Source organism: Erithacus rubecula (genome assembly GCF_903797595.1).
Source record: "Erithacus rubecula genome assembly, chromosome: 29".
Classification (NCBI taxonomy): domain Eukaryota; kingdom Metazoa; phylum Chordata; class Aves; order Passeriformes; family Muscicapidae; genus Erithacus; species Erithacus rubecula.
In genome coordinates, this window is record NC_136681.1 from 1,867,399 (window position 1) to 1,892,015 (window position 24,617).

The 24,617-nt window shown below is 47.2% G+C and overlaps 1 protein-coding gene across 2 annotated transcripts in view; it reads right to left on the reverse strand.

Annotated features, from left to right (window-relative positions):
- The window catches only part of LRRTM4 (leucine rich repeat transmembrane neuronal 4), a 188,281-nt gene extending 163,939 nt beyond the window's left edge, over positions 1-24,342 (reverse strand). The window contains exons 1-2 of one of the 2 annotated variants that reach the window (XM_079328736.1): positions 23,411-24,342; positions 19,648-21,200 (exon numbers count right to left, since the gene is read on the reverse strand). In XM_079328736.1, coding sequence (XP_079184862.1) covers positions 19,648-21,200; positions 23,411-23,414 — 1,557 coding nt within the window. In that variant the 5' untranslated portion in view covers positions 23,415-24,342. Of the gene's footprint in view, positions 1-19,598; positions 21,201-23,410 lie in introns of both variants that reach the window. The other variant, XM_079328737.1, reaches the window with a different exon arrangement.
- Positions 24,343-24,617: the final 275 nt, after the last annotated feature.

A 24,617-nucleotide genomic window follows, 5' to 3' on the forward strand; every position in this document is an offset into this window, starting at 1 on the left:
TTTTTTTATTTGCAAACTTGGTTTAAATGTAGAAATATATTGATATATGAGCAATTCCAGCAGCAGTGATTCACAGCATTTGAAATCCAGGACAAAATTCCACTGCTGTGTGTGTGGAAGGGAGAATTCCTTCCTTGTCCCTTTCAGGGCTGTGAGAGGAGAGAGTTTAAATAACAAATAAAATAAAAAATAAAACAAAAAGAGTAAAATAACAAATATTGGAGAATGCAGCATAAATATCAGTGAGGGCAGCTCAGTCCTGGCCTAAATTTAGAACCAGTTTCAAGTGTCCAGTCCAAGCTGGGAATTCCTCAGGAATTCCCCACAACTTCTCTGCTACCTGTGACTTTTACAACTCTCCACATTTTAATATTTTTTTTTAAATTTTCTTGAAATTTATTTTACTCTCCCAACCCATCTCCTTCAATCCATTCCTTCCTCCCCCAAATTCCTGGAACTCCCCAGCTCTCCCTGCCACAGGAGCAGTTCATTCCTGCAGGAAAACACCAATTTTCAGGCTGTCCTGCACCCTGTCTGAAAAGTGGTTTCAGGTGTCAAACTGGCTAAAATTAACGTGCAGGGTGTGCAAATAACTGGTTAAATAAATGTACAGAGCACTGAGGCTCTCTGGGTGATTCAGCTGATGGAAATAATTTCCACTTTGTGAAGGAGCCACCACAGAAAGTCCCTACAATGCCCATATTCCTGCTTTTAACCACACTGCCCACCTTTCCCAATAATTTTTTCATTGAATTTTATTTTTAAATACCATTTTTCCTTTTTCATTTCTACTTCCAATACAAATAAGTGATTTTTTTTTCCTTTAAACTGATTTTTTTTTTTTTTTTCCCCAGAAGCTGATGCCCTCCAGGCAGCACATCAGCCCTCAGAGTGTCCAGTGCACACACAAATTTTTCCATGGTTTCCCTGCTTGTTCACACTTGGCTGGATCAATAAACAATTTCCCCCAGGTGTGGGATATCCAGGAGCTGTGACAGGCAGCAGATGCTTTATTCCAGCTGCAATCTGCTCCAGCATTTTACAACAACAACAAAATAATAATAGCAGAATAAACAGAAGGAGGTTGTTGTGGTTTTTTTTTTGTTTTTTTTTACTGACCAAAATATTCTCTTTGCTTAATTCCTCTTGTGCATCAAAAGACACACCAGGAAGAGGCAGGGGGGAGTTTGGAGATGAATTCCATGTTCAGAATTCCATGTTTTGCAGGAAATGCAGCTCATTCTGGCTCAACCCTGTGCCACTGACCCAGCCAGAGGGGAATTGTGTTTATTTCTGTGTTCAAAGGGAAAAAAAAACCCACAGGGAACCCAAAATACAAGTGGCACCTTGAGTTTTTTGCTGGTTTTCCTCAGCAGGATGGGATGGGGTGATCCTAAAACCCTTCCAAGCCAAATCATCCATGGTTCCATAATCCAACCTCAACAAAACCCAAAGCCCTGAAATTCCCAGTTTTCATGCAAAACATCCTAAAAACCAAATTCAACTTCTTGCTGAAACTCCTAAAACACTCATGGGAACAGTCATGTTATTTTTTTATTTTTTTTTTTATTAATCTGTATGAACACTGGATTTATTTTGAGATTGTATTGAAATCTTTTAATGAAACACTAAGGAAAATGAGATTTGGTCAATTAAAATAGGGAAAGGAAAGGAAAGGAAAGGAAAGGAAAGGAAAGGAAAGGAAAGGAAAGGAAAGGAAAGGAAAGGAAAGGAAAGGAAAGGAAAGGAAAGGAAAGGAAAGGAAAGGAAAGGAAAGGAAAGGAAAGGAAAGGAAAGGAAAGGAAAGGAAAGGAAAGGAAAGGAAAGGAAAGGAAAGGAAAGGAAAGGAAAGGAAAGGAAAGGAAAGGAATCTCTCAAGGGAACAACGCTGCTTCCCAATTTTATGTTTTTCCTCTTTAAGCACAAGTGTAAAAGCTCACAACCCTTTCTGGAAATGACAATAAAACCTCTCAAGTTTCCTCTTAGTTTGGAAAGCACAGGTGAGGCCTCAGCTGGAAGCACAGACAGAGTGGGAAGGGAATTCTGGCTCTGGAGCTCAGTCTGGCAGAGGCTCCTGGCACTCAGGCTGGCCCTGGGTTGTTCAGGGTTTTGGGGGGCTGGGGATGTTCCCATTGGGCTCCCCAGCCCTGGTGATAAATGAATTTATCCCCCACCCCACACCCTGAGCATTGACATCCCCAGTGGGGACTGGCAGGCTCCAGTCAGGAGAGGGGATGAGTCTTTTCCAGCAGGAAAACAGAACCATGGAATATCCATGACATGAATTTAGGGAGAAAACCTCTGAATGGGGTCCCTGCAGGAAACAGATTCAAGCAGTCCCTCCCCCAGTTAGTTCAGGGAAATATTTCCAGAGAGAGAAGAGGAAAAAACATGTTTATTGAACAGGCAAAGCACTTCCCAGAAAAATGAACAATAGTAAACAGCCAAACCTCTCACTGCTCCAAAGAGGTGACAAATTCAGAACATCCCTTTTGTGGGGTGCACTCAGTCTGGTCTCAGTCCCTAATCAGTCTCTGATAACAAATTCTGCACATTTTCTCTCCCCCTTCACTCCTGGAACCAGCCTAAAGCAGCAGAACTCAATATCCACCACCCACAGAACAGATATTGGGGATATGAGCACCTTAAATCACCCCAAAACAGCTGGGAAGGACCCAGCAGGGTCTTTACCTCAGTTCCCCCCAAAAATCCCACCCTAGGGCTGCTTTTCCACCTCACAGGAGCTCAACAATGATCAAATTAAAGCATTTCCCTGCCTGGCTCCCTGTCCTGCTCAGGAATGTTCTGGAGCTGCCCCATGAATGGATCACACAAAACCCAGAGCCACAGGTCTGGTGAAATGGTCACTCCCTCCCTCCAAAGCATCAGAAAGGGCTTTCCAAGGTCTTCTGCAGCTTTGGAATGAAGGATGGCCCACCCCAACTTCCATTTCTGGGCTTTGTTTCCATAAATATTCCCTGTGTCCCATTTCTGTCCTTGCATGGGTACAAAGATCCAGGATTTGGGGGTGAGCCTGCCCCAAAGCAGCTCCAGGGAAGGGGAGGAGTGTGTCCCTCCTGAATTCCTCATTCCAACATGTCCTGGGTGAGATCATATCCCAGAGGATCAAATTTCCTGGTAAATTTTGTAGAAAGTGAGTTCCAAAATGGGAATCAGACTGGGGGTACTGGTTATCTGTTTGGCTTAAGGAAAAAAACAGTTTAAACTGGGTAAATCCTGATTCTGATGTGTGCTTTGAGGTCATTGTAAAGTTTATTGGCTCCAAGGGGATTCTCTGTATAAGAAAGAAGATTATAAAACTCAAATTTATAGGCCAAAGGTCATCTGGTTAATGGCACAAGTGGAAAAAGTTGTGAAAAGACACAGAAATCTTCCAGTCTGATGACTTTGAAAGGAGAGATTGTGGAGGTGGGAGAGCTCAGAGCCCCTGCCAGGACCTAAAGGGGATCCAGGAGAGCTGGAGAGGGATTTGGGACAAGGAATAGAGGGACAGGACACAAGGAATGGCTCCAGGTTATGAGACTGGGGTTGGATGGGATTTTGGGAAGGAATTCCTGGCTGGGATGGGATTCCCAGAGGAACTATGGCTGTGTCATCCCTGGCAGTGCCCAAGGAGCACCTGGGACAGTGGGATCTGTCCCTGCCCATCCAGGGGTGCCACTAGTGGGATTTGGGGACCTTTCCACCCAAACCAATCCAGACCAGAGGCAGAACCTGAGCCCAGGACACGGTGACACAAAGCCAGGCTCTGCTGACACCCATTCCACTGGATCAGGGACATTCCAAAGTGGGAAACAGCCCCTGGATCAGGGGCTCAGACTCAGCAGAGCCTCTGTGCACCCCCCTCCAATAAATCCAAACTATTGGTATGGAAAACAAAAACAGGAGGAAAACAATGATCAGACCTTTTATAAATAAAGAGATTTTCTGCTCGAAAATTTAAAATCACCTCGTAAATACAAGGAGGGAAATATCACTTCAAAGTGCCTTTGGAAAAGGTAAAAATGGACAGCAGCAGAGATCCTTACAGAGCAGCCTTTGTAAGGATCCTTCCTGCAGAGAAACCTGGCAAGCTCAAGGACCTTCCCTGAAGAAATCAGCTGAGGCTCAGAGGTGGGGAAAAAACTCCTGCCAGTGGAACACGGGGGAGAGAAGATAGAAAAGCTTCAGATAAAGCATCAAATGGATGAAAGGATGGAAATACATTAAATAAAAAGATGAGAGTTGCCTATTGGCAGGGGGACAGGTGGCACAGAGAGCTCTGTTTGATGTTCCTGCTGCTGTCTGATGAGGATGAAATAGCCCAAGCAAAGGCTTGGAAACAAAGCAATCCTTACATCCCCAAAATCAGCAAGCAGCACATGGAGAGGGGAGAGAAAATGCCCACCTGAAAGAAGGGAAATATTGCAGAGCTCTGGAACAAAGGCAGAGCTGATGCCCAGGGACACCTGGCCATGAGCAGGGCTCCCCGTGGGATCCCAGTGCATCCAAAGATCCAGGCAAGGAAAACAGACAGAAAATAGGATTTTTTTTTTTTGCTATTCCTCTTTTTGGAAGGTTTGTAAAGACTCTGGGATTCACAGGATAAATGGTGAATGTTATCTGGGAGCAGCACATCCTGACACAGCCCTCAGAGCTCCTCTGGAACTGAATTTTGGGATAACTCCTTCACCTGTGTTTCTGCTGCTGAAGGAAACACCCCAGAGGGATTGTTCCACCTGGACAGCAATGATGGGTTTGCAGTTGTAATTTGGATTTTTTATTACTTAATTAATGGTTTGTTTGGAGTCCCTTTTGTCTTCACTCAGAGCCAGGATTAAAAAACACACAAAAGAAACGGATTTTCTTGTATTCGGGCTTGGTTGTTTATTAAATCTGATCAAAAGTACAGAAAGTTCAGCTACACTTCCAGCCACCAGCTAAAAGTGAGCAAAATAGAGCTGAACCCAGCTAGTTACAACATCTCTTAAAGCTGAACAGTTCAATAGAGAATTAACACCTCTATTATTTATACTTTTGACCCAATAACCAAACTCCTGTGACCCACAGCACAGCACTAACTGTCCAACCAGGAATTACTGCCTGAAACCACTAAGAAGAAGGAAGATGAGCATTTTTCACTTAAAATCCTCCACCTTGTCCCATACCTATCACTATATTAGAAAAACCTCAAACTTGTAAAATCACACACTTTTATTTAACCACACACCTGTGATTTTTACTCCATCACTCAAATTTTGGAGGTTTTCTCCAAGGCCTCAGGTCAAAAGCAGTGTTCTTCTGGGGGTCAGAAAGCACAGAAAACTTTAAAAAAATCCTGGTTTTTGGAATCCAATGTGCAGTGGCTGCAGGTTTTTGCATTCCCAGCTCTTCCCCCATGGAAATCCAGGTTCCCACACTCGCCTCTCCCACTCAGAATCAGGAACTCTGCCACAGCTTTGTGCAAAGAACAACGAGGTACCCACAGATTTCAGTGTGGTTTGCACCAGCACGAGGCTCTCACAGCCCAAGTTGTCACTCCCACCTCCCTTCTCCAGGATCAAGAAAATCCCCAAAGTGCTCCTGTCACACCTGTGCTATGAGAGCAGCAAAAAATATCTCAGCAAAGTTCCTTCCATGTAAAGGAGAAGCAAAAAGAGAGAGATTTTGTTTAAAGAAACACCACACTTATATAGAGTAGATCGTGCAGCAAGAATAGACATGATCCAATTGGTGCAAGAGAGGTGACACCCTAGTCATGTAGCTCATGCACTGAAACACTAATCAGAGAAAATAATTATTTTCTTGCTGAAAACAATTAAAAGATAGAAGTTAGAAGGGAGTAGTTATCTGAAACTTAAATAATGGATTGCCATTTTATGTTTGTAAGCTGTGCTTGCAGTGGGAAAAGATGAAACTAGGGAGCAGATCCAAAGGAACATGAACAATGCAACCAGAAACCCATTCTTTGGAAAATTGGACTATCCCCAGAAATCATTTGTATTGTCATTGATAGAAAAGATCAAGAGTTTAGGGTGAGGAAGACTCACCTTACTTCCTCCTTTTAAAACCCTTTCCCACAAAAATGACCCCATACTTAATTTAAGAAGTCAATCAATGCTTAATAGCTATTCAAGCTAATTATCACAGGAAGCAGGGGATGGGAGGGGCTGTTATTATAAATATGTATTTGTTTGAATCCTTTGTCAATAAATGGATTTTGTGACCACCTGTGATTTTGCAGTGTGTATTAGAGGATTACCTCACAATAAACATTCACTTTCTAACTTTAAATTGTTGCAGAGTCTTTTGTCTGTCACAGTTGAGTATCAGTATTAGACCAATACTCTTATTTTGGTAAATCAGCACCCTGCAGGTGTTTAATCATTGTAGTTTCTTGTCCTTTAGCGTGAGAAAAGGCTGCTTCCTTGGCTCCCTGCAATATCCTAACATGCTCCAAAGAGTAACTTTACAACTCCTAGTAAAGCAAGTCTGTGCTCATCTACAAGCATCCCCTTGGGGTTGTTCTGACCTCGAGGTAGCTAAAACCACTCCTGTGTTTAAAAAAAATTCTGGAATAACATAAAACATCCCAAATCAGAGATTTTTGAACAGCAGCTTCCAGGTGTTGTTGGCCCAGAGGTCTGATGCTCCTCACTTTCAACCTCAGCATCCCCTAGGAGCAGCTCCACCAGTGTTTTGTTCCCTGAATGGCTCATCCTGGTACCCCTGGAGGAGGGAAATGTTTCTGTGAAATTCTCCCTCCTATTCTCAGGGCTTTATTTGCTTTTTGACTGCAGCTGGTGCCAGGCAGTTCGTAAACAGCTTTCCAGAATTAATAAAAAATTAATACACGCTGTAAGAAATGATCAGAAATCACATGTGACCTCTTATTTATGTGCTTATCCCGCTTTAAAATTCATCAATGTTTAACCAGTACTTCTTAAACCACTTACAAAATGTACACACAGCCACTAATTAATTGCTGCTGGAAGTTTGAATTGAGGCCAGCCCCTACTTTGTCTCACCTGGCCACCAGGTCAGGATGAAAAATAACAGCCAGAGGAGGACTGTCAAAACTATAAAATTACCAAAAAAAAGGGCTAGGGGAAAGGTGATGGGATTTGTATGGGTTTTGTTTATCATTAATTTTATTTGCTTTGACTTGAATTCAGCTGGATGCTGCTAATTTCGGTTAATACTGATAATTACTTAAAATAGTGATCATGGAACAGTTAAATCACTCAAAGGCTTTTCTCTTTTTTGAATAATAATTTATTTGAATATTAAAGATTAAACCCACCCCACCACCCTACCCCCAGTGAAGGAAGGATTTAACACTTGCTGGGAATGAAGACAAATCTGTTCCAATTTTTTAACCTGACACGTTTTCAAAGGGAATAATTTTTTTTTCCCCTTTTGGATCTTGGTTTTTCTCCTTAGTGGTGATTTAACCTGCTGTTCTAGCTCAAACTAAAAGGTAGATTTCAGGTCAGGGTTTCTTTTATAGAAATGTTCTGTCTCTGAAGGATCCATCCCCAAGTGGCAGCAGGAGAAGGAATTTCATCCACTGCTGGAAGGAAGGAGGCAGAGAGAACTCAGAATATCCAGTTGCCCTGGCTAAAACTGCTGTGGATTTATTTAAAGTGAAAAAAGCATTTCCTAGTCAGAAATGATCCACAGGAAACATCAGCCATGGGAACACTCCAGGGACGTGGCTGGTTGGGTTTTCCTGGGAGCAAACTCCTCCTAATTTGTAATTTTGAGTTTTAATGGGGGTGTCAAAAGCTCAGGATGTTTCTGGAAAAAGAGATATTCTAAAAACAATATGCTCACAAAATCTTTCTTTTTGTCACTTACAGTGACAATAAATCCCCTCAGTCTTCACCTTCAGCTGTTCCTCATCCCAAATTAAAGGGGGAAATAAAACTGGAGCAATTGCTGGACTCCTCAAGGATCTGTAGTGAACTCCCATAATCAGGAATTTATTAATTCTGCAGGACAGCACAGGTTTGGGGTCTTTGTCAAACACCTTCATTTTCCCCTCACTCAACTGCCAAAACCCTAAATTTAGAGAAGCCCTTGAATTTACTTATTCCAGAATAAACCTGATCCTTCCAGAGACTGATTTTTTACATATATGATGTTAAATAATCATCATTACATCCCCACTGGAGCAGGAAACTAAAAGCAAAACTAAAATAATTTTGTGTGGGTGAGGCCAAAACCTCTCCAAAATTTGGGGTTTGGGTGCTGACAAAGTCTTTTCTTCAGGCTTTTTGGGTGTCTTATATTTAATGATTTCATTAAATTATTAAATATTTAGTTAACATTTAGTTAATATTTGGTTAAATTGCTCTGAATGAGAAAGGAAACAACTTCCAGAATTCCCACCAATCTGAGAATGTAATAACAGGATCCTGAGCTTGGTTTACAGGGATTTATGCAAGCACAGGGCTCTTGGTGACTTCCAACTTAATGGGAACGTGGATTGCACACTTTAAATGGCATTTAAATGGTATTTGACCTTCAATGGTATTTCATAAAATGGAAAAAATCCATATTTTAATGCTACCCTCTCAAGATTACGGTCAGTGTTCCGTGGAGAGAAGTGTGGAGATGTCATGAGCTCACAAAAAGTTCCTTATTTTGGTGTAAGAGAGCTGGAAGAGCAAGGCCATGATGAAAAAACTGGGAACACCTCTGTAGTAGATTTTGTTTGCTAATTTGAAATTTCTTTTTTTTTTTTTGCTCCCACACAAAGCAAGGCAGGACTGAGCCACGGACTGAGTCAAAACAGGAGAAAGGAGCAGAAGTAGAGCCAAGCTGGGAATTCCTTAGCAGCAGCAGGGATAAATATAATTTTTCCTGGAGTGATTCCATTGAAATGGGATTTCTTTGAGGGCAGGAATGGGGCTGATCCCACGTGCAAATCTCCACGTGGGTTTGTGGCCGTGGGGAGCCACAAACTCAACCCCAGGTTCATCCTCCTCCCAGGTGAGCTCAATGCCACGCTGGAGAAAGGAATGATTTTAGCAGCTGGACAAGTTATTTCGTGCTGTGGAGGTTATTAACCTTTGGAACAAATTATCAGGGAAGTGGAGTTTGCTCTGTGAGTCCTCAGGTGACTCTCTGGAGGCACCTTTTGTGCAGAGAAATTGCTGGTGGTGGAAACAGCAACATTTATCAGCTTGGGTGGCCCTTGGGTGGCAAAGCAGGTGGGGAAGTGACTCTGCCCCACTTCATTTTTCTGTAGAATCAGAAAATATTGGAATGGTTGGGGTTGGGAAGGACTTTAAAGCCCATCCAGTGACATTGCCCTGCCACTACACTGATATATTTGAGACTCAGGGCAAAATGCCAGAAAAATATTAAACTTTTCCCTACTTCTTCCATATCACCCCCATGGAAAACTCATTGAGGAAACATTAACTCCAGTCCCTCACCTTTTACAGCAAAACAACAGTGCCCAGACCTCGCTCTTGAAAATTAATAGAATAAATTTGGGAGCTAATCATAAATAGAGAGAGGTTAATCAATTCCTCAGATTGCTGAGGAATTTATACACACTGGGACCTTTAATATATTCAACAAAGCAATGGCACCAAAGGAAATGCTCATAGATTTTGTTTTCAAATAAAAATTTCTCGTAATTCAAAATCGCCAGTGGGCTCCTTCCTCTCCTGATTTGTACAATTTGTGTTCCCACTGCAGAGGAGCCACACTCTGCCTTCATTTGCCTTCACAAGTGACATTGATGTGGCTTTTAAAGCCAGCAGCCTAACGTGTGATTTAGAGGCTCTGAGAAAGAAAATTATAACTCTGGGGGAAGAAATTTCCATTGAAATCGTTCGATCTCACTCCAGGGACGAGGCAGCACCTGGGTGGCTGTAAGTCAGTCTCTGTTGCATCTGAATATAGGATAGAGTTTTAAAAGCACTAAACAGCCTTGTGCTAATGCCTGGCCAAGACAAAGCAGAGCTCTCCAGACTGGCTTTTAATGCAGGAACAAAACAGGCACGGCTGGAGCTCCAGACAAAGCTCTTCCCTTTCATGCTGCAGCAGCAGCCAAACCCCAACCCCGCTCCAGAGCCCCCACAGAGGCAGCAGTGAAAGGCAGGGCACCCCAGTAAGTGGAGGGGAGGGCAGGGACAGCGAGACAGGAGGGATTTTCAAAGGTTCAGGGGCTGGTTTCAGCGCTCGGGTTCTAATGAAAGTCGACGCGACCTTGCTTCGCTTTCTTCCTTTGAAGAGCAAGTTTGTGATGGAGAGATCATTGCCTGCTCACAATAAATTACAGCAGAGTTTACCACAGCTCCCAGATCCTGCAGCCTCACCCTGGATCCTCCTGCTTGCCAGATCCACAGCAAGGAGGGACATGCTCCAGTCTTGGAGAGAAGGGTTGAGTTTGAGTGGAGGAAGTTTCTCCATCGCGAGGTTGCACCAAGGGAGGGTGAGGTTGGATATTGGGGGGAAATTCCTTCCCCCAAAGGATTTTTCAGGCATTGAGCAAGGGCACTGCTAGAGTCTGCATCCCCAGTGGGATTTAAAATCCGTGTGGATGTGGCACTTGACATGATCAGTGGCCTTGGTAGTGGACTCGGTGATTTCAGAGAGTTTTTCCAACCTAAGCAATTCCATTTCAATTTCCAATTTTGAACTCCACAATGTGCACATCCTTGAGCCTTGCAGAGCCCTGGGTTGTGCCAATCAGCAGGACACATCCCAGCACTCCAGAGCTCAAGGAACTGGTGTGGCTTCCTTGGATAATTGGAGAGGAAGGAGGATCCAGAGCAGCAGACCAAGCTCTAGCCTGAATCTTCTGCAAATTATTGCTGCAATCAGCTGCAGACCCACATGAAAGGGGAGCAGAGCCTAATTGCCCAGTGGGGTGGTGCATAATGCCAGAAGGAGGGTGTTCCCATTCCCATCCCTGCCTCATTCCCACACACTCCAGACTGAGCTGCTCTGAAGCTGGCAAAGATCAGAAGTGGAGCAGAGAGATGGGTCTTGATCAGCCTCAGTGTTTGTAACGTTTTTCTTTCCCATCCAACTGTAACTGGGATTTGTTTCCAGACCAGGTGTGATCCCACCAGGTTGTTCTGCCTTTTTTTCCAGTGACTGAACAGCAAAGCTGAACCTGCCCAGGTGATTTAAACTGCCTTTAATGGCTTTGAACTGAAGGGGTGGATGGGATGTTAGAAAGAAATTCCATCCTGGGAGGGTGGGGAGGGGTGGGATGGAATTCCCAGAGAGCCATGGCTGTTCCTGGATCCCTGGAATGTCCAAGGCCAGGCTGGGATAACCTGGGACAGTGGGAAGTGTCCTGTCCATGGCAGGGTGGCACTGGGTGGGATTTGAGATCCTTTCCAACCCAATGGCATGGCAGCAACAGAGGAGAAAAAAAAAATATGTTCAGAGCTCCAAGGCTTCTATTTCCACAAAATCTCGGGTAGAATGAGGTAAAATGATGGCTAAAATATGTCAGTGTTTATTCAGTGTCCTGTCAGGAGTGTGAACAGGGAACCTCTGCCCTGACCTCGGGAGCTCCTGACCTCCCATCCCGCTAAATTAAAGGGATAATGATGAAAAGCACTTCTCTCCTTGTCCAGTAATGTGAGAAGTGCCTGGCAATTAAGCAGCCTTTGAGGATGACACTGCTGATTATTTCAGGACAATCAAGTCAGGCAGAGAAATGGGGTTGGAATGGGAAGAGCAGTGTCAGAGGCACACTTAAACAATGGCTGGTTCTCCTGTCATTCCCACCAATTATTGCAGGAGGGGGAGAAGGAAAACTATTTATAACCTGTCAGTCTCCAGAAACCACAATTATGATGATTTAATTAACACATGGAGAGGCTTTAGGCAATCACATCGTTCTAAATTTAAGAAGCAGCACATTTCAGGCCCAAGATGATTTAGAACATTAACAAATGCTGGTTGAACCAGGGCAGGAATTTGATGGCCTTGTTGGTTCCTTTTAAATCATGGCCCAAAGATAATCCAAAAGGCTGTGGCAGTGAAGGATGGGGGCAGGGAGGAACCAGCAATGTTCCATCACACAGAGGGAGAAGCTGGTTTTAATGAGCACTGACTGAAAATGAGCAAAACCACACAACTCAATTTCTATTCATCAAAGCTCATTGGAAAAACCTGGAAAATGGGGTTTGGGAGTGCAAGAGATGGAGAGGGAGCCCATGGATACCTGGAGCTGGCACTCAGCTCCTTCCTTGGCCTGGAGCCCTGCAGTGAGGTCTAACCTCAGGTCTAACCTTGGGCTGGACTCTTCCACCCCTAGGCTGAGAGCTGGAGCTCCCCAAACCAGGATATTGCCAAAGGATCCCCAAATCCTGGGCTGCCCCACTCCCTGGTCAGCTCCTCCCAGGAAATCTCACTTCAGGGCTCATTCCCTGTTTCTGGCTCAGATTATTTGCTGTGTCACAAAAGTGACTCCATGCAGTGATTAAACCTGGGAGTTGCCAGCTGCTGCCCAAACACAAATAATTCTTACCTTCTTTCACCAGCTATTGTTCTTTAATTGGATTAACTCCCAAGTAACATAAAGGGAAATCCTATTTTTTCCACATTTCACCATCAATTGCCTCCTGATTGGATCAACACCCAAGTAACATAAAGGAAATCCCACTCCTTCCACACGAGAACAAAAACATTGACCAGAGTTTAGATGGAGGGAAATTAAAAATTACAAAGAACCTCCTGCTCTGTGAGTGGCTCTTCCATTCCCTGCCTGTCAAATCTGGGAGCTGGTGGTTGTTTTTCCCAATCCAAGAGCAGTTGAAGCCCTGGCCCCACAGCTTTGTGTCCCACTGCAATTCCTGAGCTCTGCTGCTGCCATGATGTGCCACATCCCCTTCACATTTCACATTCCACAGCCAGCTCATTTCTCTCCTGCTGCAGCCCCTCTGCAGCTGAAATGCTCAGGAAGGAAATGTTCTGTGGTTTTATTTGGCTAAAGGACTTGCAAATCTCAGGATAAAATCAAGGATAAGCTCAGTCTTTCCCCATGAACAAAACACAGAACTGCACAAGGACAGCATCAAATTCCCCCTTGGGTCACAGGCAAATTGATCATGTTGGTTTTCACCACAGCCTAAACCCACAAATATTATTTTTTTTTTCTTTTTGTTATTGTGCATTTCAGAGGAAACTGAATAAAATTGTATTGGTGAAAGAACAGGGGGAAAAAAGGAACTTTCAGAGCAAAGAGATTTTGCTGAAGATCACCAAGTATGTGATGTAGGAGAAATCAGGAGACTGTTCCTTGTCTCGTGAGTTTTGAGAACTTAAAGTACAAATGGGAAGAAAGTCCCACAAAAGATAGAAAAGAAGAGAAGCTCCAGCATCCCCACAAAGCCTTGCTGAAGGAAGTTGCCCATGGATGGAGACTCTGCCTTGCCAACACCCAAGAACTGTTCCTGTTCCAGCCAATTTTATCCAAATGTATCTAAAGAACCCCAAAATAAATCTGCATTTGAGCTAAGAAACAAGGGGGAGTTTTGCTGTAGCTGGACATGCACAGAAGGTGAGAAATCAGAGTTAATCAGCAATTTCTGGCCTTCCCTTCCTTCTCCTTCTTGGAATTCCCAATCCATTGCCCATGAGAATACCAGGGCTGATCCATCTGATCGATTGCAAATTAAATTCCTTGTATTTCCTTGTAAATTAAAAAGGCAAAACAGCCTCTCATGTCATCCCTTCCCTGTGTCCTGAAGCTCCAGAAAAGCAGAATGGGAACCCTCAGCACTGATCCAGATTTTAGTGGAGGTGGGAAGATCCAGAGGTGACCTGAGCTCATCTGGCTGCACAGGGGGCAGAGGTGATAAAAGCTGAGCAGTGTCAGAGGTTTCTGGAGTTCCTGCCTGGGAAAGGCAGTCCCAGGGTGCTGGGAGTGATTTCCACAGAGATTCCTCAGCCATTTTTCATGGCACAGTGTTGGCACCATGGCTAACAGGGTGGAAGGATGCTCACTTCCAATGCTGGCAGCTCCTCCTGGGACAGACACAATTCCAGTGGGACCAGGGGCACCTCCAGGGCCTGGACCACAATCCCAAGGGATCTGGAAGCTGGAGGTGTTTTCTGCCAGGGGCAGATGTCCAAAGGAATGTCCAGGAGCAGAGTAAACCATGAGCACAGCCCTGGTTATTGCTAGCCTGCTCTGCAGCCACTGGATTTCTGGGAAAATTCCCAACATCCAGACTCAGGACAGCTCTGTTATCCAGGAGGAGAATCTCTCCATCTCCAGAAGCAGGACATTTCCTAATTAAATTGTTTGCCCCTCCCAGCCTGTGCCTTGTGTTTTATGTGTGTCCAAAATTCAAACCCACAACTGAGCAGATTCCTTCCCCAATTCCATGAGTGTTGTCCCTGCTGGCATGAGCCCCACCAAAATCTATTCCTTTCTCCTCCTCAAAACACTGGCAGCACATCACAGAGTGCAAGCAAAGGCAGGGGAAGGGGGAAGAGTGAGGAAAAGGGAGGTGGAGAGGGAAAAGGGCATCTGTCACAATTCCAGGAATGTAACAGGAATAACAAGTGTTATTCCTCCTCTCTTGCACAAAACTCTTCAGTGCAGCAGCTTCTCCATCTAAGCACCCTCACAGGGCACAGTTTAAACCAGGAAGGTTCTGGGAAGTGACAACATTTGGGGAAGAAGGCAAAAAGGTGAAGAGGAAGCAGAGGGAGGATGATCCCAGCTGGACATTGTGCCTGAGGCTGGGAATCCACAGTGATTACAGAGCTCTGTTAACGAGCTGTCAGCCTCAGGACCTAATGGAGCAAATGCAGAGCCTGAGATCTGCTCAGAGAATTCTCCCAGGAGAATTTGGGAGAGGTGGGTTCAGCTCCTTCTCTGAGCTCTGCATCACTTCCAAGGTCTCAGCAGCACCTGTATCCCAATCCCAAATATCCTGACGAGCTCCTCTCTCAGCCAGGCACCAGAGGAAGCACCGGGTAAGAGTTTGACAAGTGTTCCACATCCTCCTGCATTTCCTTTCCAAATCTGCAGCCCTCAATTGCTGCAGGAGGCACAGCTGGCTCAGCTCCGCCGGAAACACGGCCAGTCAATTTTGGGAACATCTTTGGGAACTCTCACACTTTGCAAGTGCTGAGCCCAGGGAAATTTTGCCCCCGTGCATTTCTTGGTGCCTCTCCAGCACAGCTCTCCTTAGGCTGGGGTTATATTTGCAATGCTGAGGGCAAATAAAGGCTCAGAGTGGTAAAATCTGCCCCATCCCTGCAGTGTCCAAGGCCAGGTTGGGTGTGCAGGGCTGTGGAAGGTCCCTGCCCATGGCAGGGGGTGGCACAGGGTGAGATGAAAAGTTCCTTCCATCAAACCATTCTATGATTCAATGATTTCTAAAATGTGCCTCCTCTGAGCTGTTCCTGCCATGGGCAGGAGCTGCACTGTCCCCTTCCCCTTTCCTCACCCTCCCACACAAACCCAGGGCTTGGGACACTTGCCTGGGGCTGATTCACCCTCAGGTCACAGCCCAACACAAATTTGGGTTCCAGAGCCACAGAGGGCTGGAAGAAGAGAGGAGAGAAGGAGCCCCAGCACAGAAGGAGCAGAAAAGTTCAGTTGACAGTGTCCCAGAAGGGTCACTGGAAAGGAATCCCCAATTATTTGGCCCTGCAGTGAGCACAAAGGGTTAATGAGGAGTGTCTGCTCCCATTCTCCTCCCTCCTCACCTCCAGGTCCTGCTCTTTGCAATGTCCCACCTGTGGGATCTCCCTTCCCATTCCCCCAAGCTCTGATGGACTCACAGCCATGGGGTCCCTGCTCAGCATTTCTCACAAACCCCTCAGGCTGATGACCAAAGGAAAATGCAACCACTGCTCCTAAAATAATTTTAAAAATGTAAAATTTAGGCAGTGATTTCTCCTGTGAGGTCACAACACCCCCTGAACCCCCAGGGCACCTCTTTTAATGCTGAGTTACAGAACTGGAACCTCACCCTAAACCCTCTCTGGAGATGGAAACTGTTCTGGTTTATCCTCTTTGCTTCTTGTTCCAAGCAGCACCATGATGTTTAATAAATAAATAAATGAATGAATGAATAAATAAATAAAACCAGCCAACATTTCCCTTTAAGTTAGGCCCAGAAGAAGGTCTGCAGCAGCCCACCAAGCCTGCATATGTTTCATTCCTTTATCCATGCATTTCCTCCCAGTGGAAGGAGGGGAAGGAGCAGAGCTCCAGCTGAAGGTGATTGTGTGTGTCTGGTTTAAAAGGTGTGAACACAAGTGACAGCCAGCCCTGTTTTCACTCCTGTGCCCCTGTGTGTGAGCAGGTGGCTGTTTATCCACGGGGCACAGCCAGACATGGAGAAGGAGAGGTGTAAAAAGCGACCTCACAGTGCTCAGTTCACACAAAAACGCTGCTCACCTGTCTGCCTGGTGTTTGTTTAGTGCCTGCCAGCCTGGCAAAGGGGACAGCAATGACCTTCCAGGAGACAGAAACATTTTCCTTCTGCCCACACCACCTTCCCAGCCAGCCATTCCCAGATATTCTGTGAGTGTGATATGCATGAAATACAGAACACCAGAGCTGGCTCAGTGAAATCCCTTTTTTACAGCTTCCAGATCTCCAGCAAATGCACAAATAAATGGGAAACTGAGAGGGAGGGAGATGCACAAAGCAAATCCCAGGCTGAGGGAGCAGCACTCTGCTAACTGGATGGCCAGAGCCAAAATCAGGAGCATCCAGTTATTTTAGCAAGCCTTGCCAAGAGACTAAAGAGAGGAGCACAGGCCAGGTGTCAGTGATTATAATCCCACTGTTTGCAGCCAGCCTGCCTTTGGCTCTCTCTCCCCTGCACAAGGAAAAACTCCTGAAGCAGGACTGGGAGAAGGGAATTTTAAATCAACACCACCCTGGAGCTGCTGTGGAGGAAAGAACCCGTGGAAATAGCCCAGCATGTTATTCCCAGTTCTGCCATGGAAAAGAAGTGGATTAGGGATGAGATGAGACCCAAATCATCCCTGGGAAGGTCCCAGCTCTGCTCCCCTGACCCCAAAAACCACCCCACCACCCCCAGCAGTGTCTGACCAGGCATCTCCCAGTTCAGATGGACCTGATCCATCAGCCTTCCCCAAAACCACACCATTTGTGGAGCCTCAGCTGCCCCCAGGCACGGGGGGTGAACACAATGCTTTGGGAAATATTGCTGAGAGAAGGAAAATCCATCATCTGCTGAGCACTGAGTCCTGGAGCCTGCCTGCCCTCACAGAGACATCCAGGCACTGCTCTCCCCTCTGGGGACTTCTTTTTTTGGGAGAAACCTCAGTCTGAGCACAGGGAATGATCCAGGCAGCCCCAGTGGAGGATGGGCCTGAGCTGCATCACACCTGCACAAAATAATTGTTGTCCACGAGTACAGGTAAATTGGGAAATAAAGAGAGGCTCCATTTCCTATTTTTTTTTCCACCAAACACAAACCCTTTCCACTGCTGAAGACTCTACAAGGGTTTTTTTTACCATTTTTAAGTGCTGTACAGTGAATATCTCTCCTTTTACAAGTGGAACCTTGTAGCTATGGAGACGCAGAATGTCAAATCCAAGCTGAAGACAGGATTTCAGTGGGGGCTTTGGGTTGCTACATGTGCCTTCAATGATCTGCTTTCCATCTCCTGAAGTCTTTATTATTCTCTATTATTTATTAGTCTCCAACAGCATGCAAAGAGCCACTGGATGTTCAATAACAGGAGCGCAGAGTGACCTGTCAGACACAGCTCTGGGGCATCCTGCACAGGTTGATTTACACCCAGAGGGACAACAACCTCCCCCTCAGTCCTGCAGAGCTGTTATCAGTTTAATTTAACCCAAATTAAACCATTCTGGTGCTGCCACAGCACCTGGAGCCCAGGTGAGCTGGAGTCCCTGGTGTTTAGTGTGTAACAACCATGACCACCTGGGGGAATTACACCAACTGCACCTCCTGGGCCTTGTAATTACCTGCTGTAATCCAAATTATCCAAATTCCAGTCTCCCAAACATCATCCCTACCTTCTGTGATCCAAAATGCATGAGGGATGATGGTGTCATTACCTGGATGCTCAGTTATGATGAGCACATTCAGCTGTTTACTACCACCGAGTAAATTAAGCAACATTTTAATGAAATGTTCACTTTAATGTTCATTTTAAGGAAATGAAACCTCAGTGGTGTTAAACCTGAGTGTGAATGGGACAGATTCTTCTGGGCCAGATTAATATTCTTTGTGAGAGCCAGGGGAATTCAAAAGAGCTTGAACATCACTCATTCTCTACCTGTGCTGGTACCAGTGAATAAACCAAACCTTCATCCTGCATTTTCCTGGAGTGATGTCAGGGACAGGGCAGGTGGTTTTATGTTCTGAACACAACTCTGCTCCAGAGAAACCCCAAACCACTGCATCTTTCTTGCTTGCCCTTAACTCCACAGTCCAAACCATCTGGGGATTTCAGATGCCAGATAAGAAACTTCTCAAAGGCTCACCATTGTCAGAGAGTGAAAACATTTGAGTTTGGAACAATCCAGATGCCAGAAGTGCAGATCCCACTCTGCTCATCTTCACCACACCTCCCACAGCAGTGCCAAAGCCAGGGCTCAGAATTCCCACAAACTGCACAAAAGGGTGGGAATAAACTCCAACAGGCACAGGAAACACTCTCAGGCAGAACATCCACAACCAAGGAAGCAAAATCCACCTGGTGCCACATCACAAGCAGGATTAAGGGACCAGGACTGCAGTGGAATTGTGCAAATCCTCCTTTGCCAGCTCTAAACCAGCAGCAGCATTCCAAGCACACCCATCCCCTGCACCCACAGCAGAGGAGTCATGGGCAGGGGAGCAGCAAAATTTGGAATTTCTTTGCACAGCTGGACAGCAGAAGAGAAGCACAGAGAGCTTTTCCTGGCTGTGTTCCTGGGTCAGATCCTGACACGGCCTGAAGATTGTGGAAATCAACTCCAGCAGGGCTGTCTAAGCCTGCACTGACCACTGAAATGAAATTAAACCCTCCAAGAATCCCCTTCTCCCGACCCAGACATTTGCAAATGTGCATTTTGACACGTCCAGAGGAGCCTCTGTGCTCCTGCTGCTCCAGGAAAACAACTCCAAGATCCTGCTGCAGTCCTGTTGTCCCCTGGTTTGCTCCTGAACCAGGTCAGAAATGCAGGAAATCTTTGGCATGATCATTAAATGGGCCACAACCCCCTCAAGATTTGATGTGGGGTCTGGAGAAAAGAGGTTTCCATATTTAGTTTTGAACCAGAAAAGGCTCTTAAGCTCCTCTGTATCTACCAATCCATTAGAAATAGGATTCTCTTGTAGCCACAGCTCATCAAATGGGTGCAAACAGGAGGAGAACAACACTCCAGATGCCTTTATCACAGTTGTTGACTCCAACTTAATCGCTTTTTTAATAAGTCTTAATTATTCAAAATAATCACCATCCCTTCCCTGCCTGTTGTCATTTAACGCGAGAGAACCTTCCACAGAGCAAACCCCAAAGCAGGAAACGAATAAAAAAAAAAGAACAAAATCTCATTAATCTTTCTAATATTTAGAGATACCTCAAGAGCTTCAAACATTTACCTCTCCTTCCCAGCAGCTGAAATGGTTTTAGGAGGATCATGGTTCATACCTCGCATTCCCTGGAGCCAGAGATGGTGTAGGTGCAGGGCCCAGATCCATTAACAGATACATCCATGGTCTCAGAGTTTGTTGGCTTGTAGTCCACGTAATATTCCTGCAAAGGGGAGTTCATTTGCCTCTCCGACTCCCGGGCCTTTTTCCTGCGCCTCTTCATGAGCGTGTGCTGCTGGAGCTGCTTCATGCTGGCGGGATAACGCTTCCAGGACACGTAGATGACCAGCAGGATCATGGCCACGGAGAGGAAGAGGGCCACACTCCCTGCAATGATCTTGTGGAAGGAGACGTGCTCGTATTCCGGCTCCACCGCCGGCGTCGGGATGGCCGCGGACGGGCTCGGCGCGGCGGGTGTGGGCTGGTGGCTCTCCAGTTTGGAAACGGTGGGTTTAGGGATGAACAAGGGTCTCTGGGGGGTTTTGGGAGCCTGGTAGGATCTTTCGGTAGCCACCACCTGGATTTCGGCGCAGATGTTGTAGGTTTCCACGGCGTCGCTCACCTTCTCGCCCTGGATGTGTTTGGGCCCTGCGCAGATCATGGTGCTCTCCTTATTCCCCTTGAAATTCTTAAGCCAATTAAACAGAGGGCAAATGCTTCGAGTACATTCCCACATATTCCCGGACAGGGTGATGGAGATGAGCGAGATCCACGTGTTGATGGTCTCCTGGGAGATGTTGGTGAGTTTGTTGGAATCCAGGTTCAGCTTTTGCAGGTTGGGCAGGCACTGGAAGGTGCCGGGCTCTACCCCTGCGATGTCGTTGCCCGATAAATCCAAGTTGTGCAAGGAACTCCAGGTCCACGTCAAGCCCTGGCTGATGGAGCGGATCCTATTCCACTGCAAGTAAATGGAGCGGAGGTTGAAGAGCCGCGGGAAGTGGGCAAAATTGATCTTAGAAAACTGGTTGTGCTCCAAGTGGAGCTCTGTCAGCTTCAGCAGGCCGGCGAAGGCGTTGCGGGACAAGCTGCGCAGGCGGTTGTAGCCCAGATCCAGGAAGTCGAGGTTGCGGCAGTCCTGGAACACGCGGATGGGGACGGTTTTCAGCGAGTTGGACCTCAGGTGCAGGATCAGCAGCTTGCGCAGGCCCTTGAACTGCTCGGCCTGCAGCACCTGCAGCTTGTTGTAGGACAGGTCCAGGTTGCGGAGGTTGGGCACGGGGTGGAAGGTCTTGTTGTGCAGGTGGGTGATTTTGTTGGAGCTCAGGATCAGCTCCTTCAGCCGGCGGATCCCCTGGAAGGCGTCCTCATCCACGGAGCTGATGTAGTTGTGGTCCAGGTAGAGCCATATGAGCTGGTTGAGGCCGGCGAACTGGTGGGATTTGAGCTTCTGGATGCTGTTGTAGCGCAGGGACAAGCCCTGGGAGCCGCCGGAGATGTTGTGGGGGATGTCGCGGAAGGCGTGCGACTCGCAGTACACGATCTTGCCGTCGCAGCGGCAGCTCCTGGGGCAGGCACGCTGCGCACCCGCCGGCCCCAGCAGCAGCAGCAGCGCCAGGGGCAGCAGCCCCAGCAGCGCCCTGCAGCCTCCCCGCCGCTCGGTTACATGGAAACCTGCAGGATGCACAGGGAAAAAGGGTCGTTGGAAAGCCTTGCAGAGCAATTAGCAGATCGTGCATTGCTGGGGGCTCCCGGGGCGGGGGATTTGGGAGACAACCTGTTCTCCTCATGCCTCGACTCTTTGTGATGCAAATCCTGGCCATCTCTGCTGCCCCCATCTCCACCAGACTCCCCCAGGAGCGCAGGGAGCCTGTTCCCTCCCGGCTGTGCTCCTGTCCCCGAGGAGCTGGGGTGTCCTCAGCGCTCCGTGCCGAGGTTTGAACAATAAACATATTTGTCAAGTCACTGTGCTGGATGCTCCATAGTGCTGGGGAGGAAATGAGCCAGAGCTTCTGCTCCTACGTGCTGCTCAACGTGTTCCTCAAGGAGAGCAACTGCAAGTGCAGTCCCCCCCCCAAATTACCCCAGGAAGAGTGAAATCTACTTCTCCTGAAGTTTGGTTCATCTTTGTAGAGTGTATTTATTGTAAAATGAGGCACTAAGTAAAGGATTTTCTTTTGGCACTGAGTGATACGAGTTTAAGAGTAGGTTTAAGTAAAACTCATGGGTTTTATGTACCTAAAATACAGAAATAGATGCAGAGAAACAAAGTTCATCCTTACAGAGAAGCGTTCCAGGAATGCTGGCATGAGACCCCAATGCCAGGTAAAAATAGGAGATGTGATCCTTTCAAATGATCCACTGCCCTAACCCATGTTCATTTAAACTTATCCACAAATAGCTGTGAATGCCTAAACCGTTATTAATTAGAATTAATCCAGTAGATGATGAAAATACCCATCCCAACACTTCCAGATAGCAGCAAACCCAGAAAGTTTAAAGGGGGAATTCTCCTCTTTCAATTCCTCTCTCCTGGTTGATTTTAAGGGTTTGCCTTTAAGGTGTCATGTTTGTCATGCAGCAGCAGTGCTGGATGTGAGGACATATGTAATAATTGAATATATAGAATCCTGAATAATTATGAGAGGGCGTGGAGGGGGTGTCAGAACCCCCAACACCCATCTGCAAGCCTGGAATAATTTTAGGGCTGCTGCCTCTGTCCAGAGTTGCAGCCTTGCTGAGAATGAAAATGCATTCTTCCAACAGGAAATATTTCAAGGGCTCATATCTCCTTGATAAATAATCACCTTATTATTTGCCACGCACACACAAAACCAACCCAGTGCTGCAGGTCTTTAATCCAATTTTTAACATAGGGGCAATCTGCAAAAAATAATTCCTGATCTAGAATGCCCCTGCCTTCCACTTTCATGGGCAGATTTTGTAATTTAAATCCTCTTTTTTTTTTTTTTTTGCTCCGTTCTCTTTGCCAGCAGCAGCCAGCTCTAGATATATGTTCTGGCTGTTACAGACTCGGGGGCTGGGGAAGGAAGGAGGGGAATAAACCTGTCACACTCGGAAAAAAAACCCACAAAAAAACAACAAAAAAACCCGACTGGCAAATGACTGCTGGAAATGTAGCAGAGGTACCAGGGGCATCTTTTCAGCCTCTTCAAAACCACCTAAGCAAGAAACAACTCCCCCCTCGCTCCCCTTGGCTTCCCACATCCTGCAAAGTGTTAACGCCAGCCCGAATGGTGCCGGGGGATCGGGGGGACAGTGGCAGGAATTTGGGGAGCCGGGCACCAGGGATTTGGGGAGCCGGGCATTAGGAATTTGGGGAGCTGGTCACCAGGAATTTGGGGAGCCGGGCACCAGGAATTTGGGGAGGCGGACACTAGCGATTTGGGGAAGCCAGACATTAGGAATTTGGGGAGCCAGGCACTAAGGATTTGGGGAGCCGGGCACCAGGGATTTGGGGAGCCAGGCACTAAGGATTTGGGGAGCCGGGCACCAGGGATTTGGGGAGCCGGGCATTAGGAATTTGGGGACCCGGGCACAGCCGCAGGGATTTGAGGACCGGGCACAGCCGCAGCTCCCGGTGCCCGTGCAGGTGCTTTGCTCCTGGGCAGGAATCCCTTCGCCTCACTCGGGGCAGGAATGAATTCACCCCTGGGAAAGGTGTGTGTGTGTGTGCGCGCCTGGAGAGGGGGACAAGGGCTAAAAATACAAAGGCAAGTACAGAGAGTCTGAGTCACCTGGCAGCGGAACGCGCTGCTGCTGCTGCCTCCCGCTGCCCCCCCGCCGCCGCCGAATAATCCAGCTGCAAAATCCACCCCACAGCTGCAGCTGTGCCAGCGAACAAACCACAAAAGTTCACTCACCCATCCTTTTGTCATCAATAACGTCCTCCTTCGCCTTCCTCCAGCTGTTTTCTCCTCTCTCTTCCCTTTTATTTTTTATTTCCCTTCTCCTCTCTCTCTGTCTCTTTTCCCAAACCGGTTCCTTCGCTTTAAACCAGCAGCATCTTCATGTCACAGCCGGGCTGGCACTCGCCCCGCCGCCATCCAGCGTGCCCGCCAGGAACCCCACAAAGTTCCCCGGAGAGGACCAGCGAGAATTTTGGGGATGAGGAAGGGAAAGGATAGGGAAGGGGTTGGGGGTGGGGAAGGCAGGACGGAGGATGGGGGGAGTGTGGGGGGGTAGGGAGGGACTCTAAGCTCTGAGAGCCATTGTGGAAGTCATCAGAGAGCCGGCGGCGTGAAGTGGCAATCGGCGAGAAAAGCCGGAGCGGGCGATGGAGGCGAACCAACTTCTCCGGGAGGAAGGACCAAAGCTCTGCCGGCGCCTGGCATCCCTCATTCTGCCGCCCTTTGCCATCGCCGGGCACAGCGATCCATCCTCCTCCGGCTCCCGCAGCTCTCGGGGCCTCCCCTGCTATGCCAGAGCCCGGCTTAGCAGCCCCGCAGGCTCGGTTTATCCATTTAGCTGGTCGGGTTTAAAGTGTTTTGTAGCTGTGCTGAGAGGCAGCTCTCGTCTAATTCCGAGGCTTTCCAGAGCGCGATGATGCTCCGGAGCTGGTGGGTGCCGAGGCTGGAGTTTGTGCAACACCGAGTGCCCTCCACTGGAGAAAACCCAACGCGCATCGAGGGCTGAACAAGTGAGGCTGTCATGGCTCTGCAGACTCCGCTTTCCCTCGCGAAAGAAAATTAAAGACACAGCATTGCCTTGCCCAGACCCCTGCGGCTGCCCTGGATTATGGAATGTTTGTGGTGCGGGATTTTCGGGCAGAGACGCCAAACAGAACACCTGCCCCCCGTGGGATTTGCCAGCCTGAGCTCGCTCTAATCCACCTGACCTGGGTATTTGGCTTGGGCAAATTCTAAACTGTTCTTCTTTTTTTTTTTTTTCCTCCTGTATTCCCGAGGGAGGAGGGGGCAGGAAAAGGAATGTCTGCAGGTTAAAAGTGAGAGTCTCGGCACAGAGGCTGTGATCGCACCGATCATCCCCACAAAAGGCATTTGTTTTGACTGCAGGCAGCAACTCCAAATGTAAACACTTCGTGTCCTGCTCTGGCCGGGACAGGGTTAA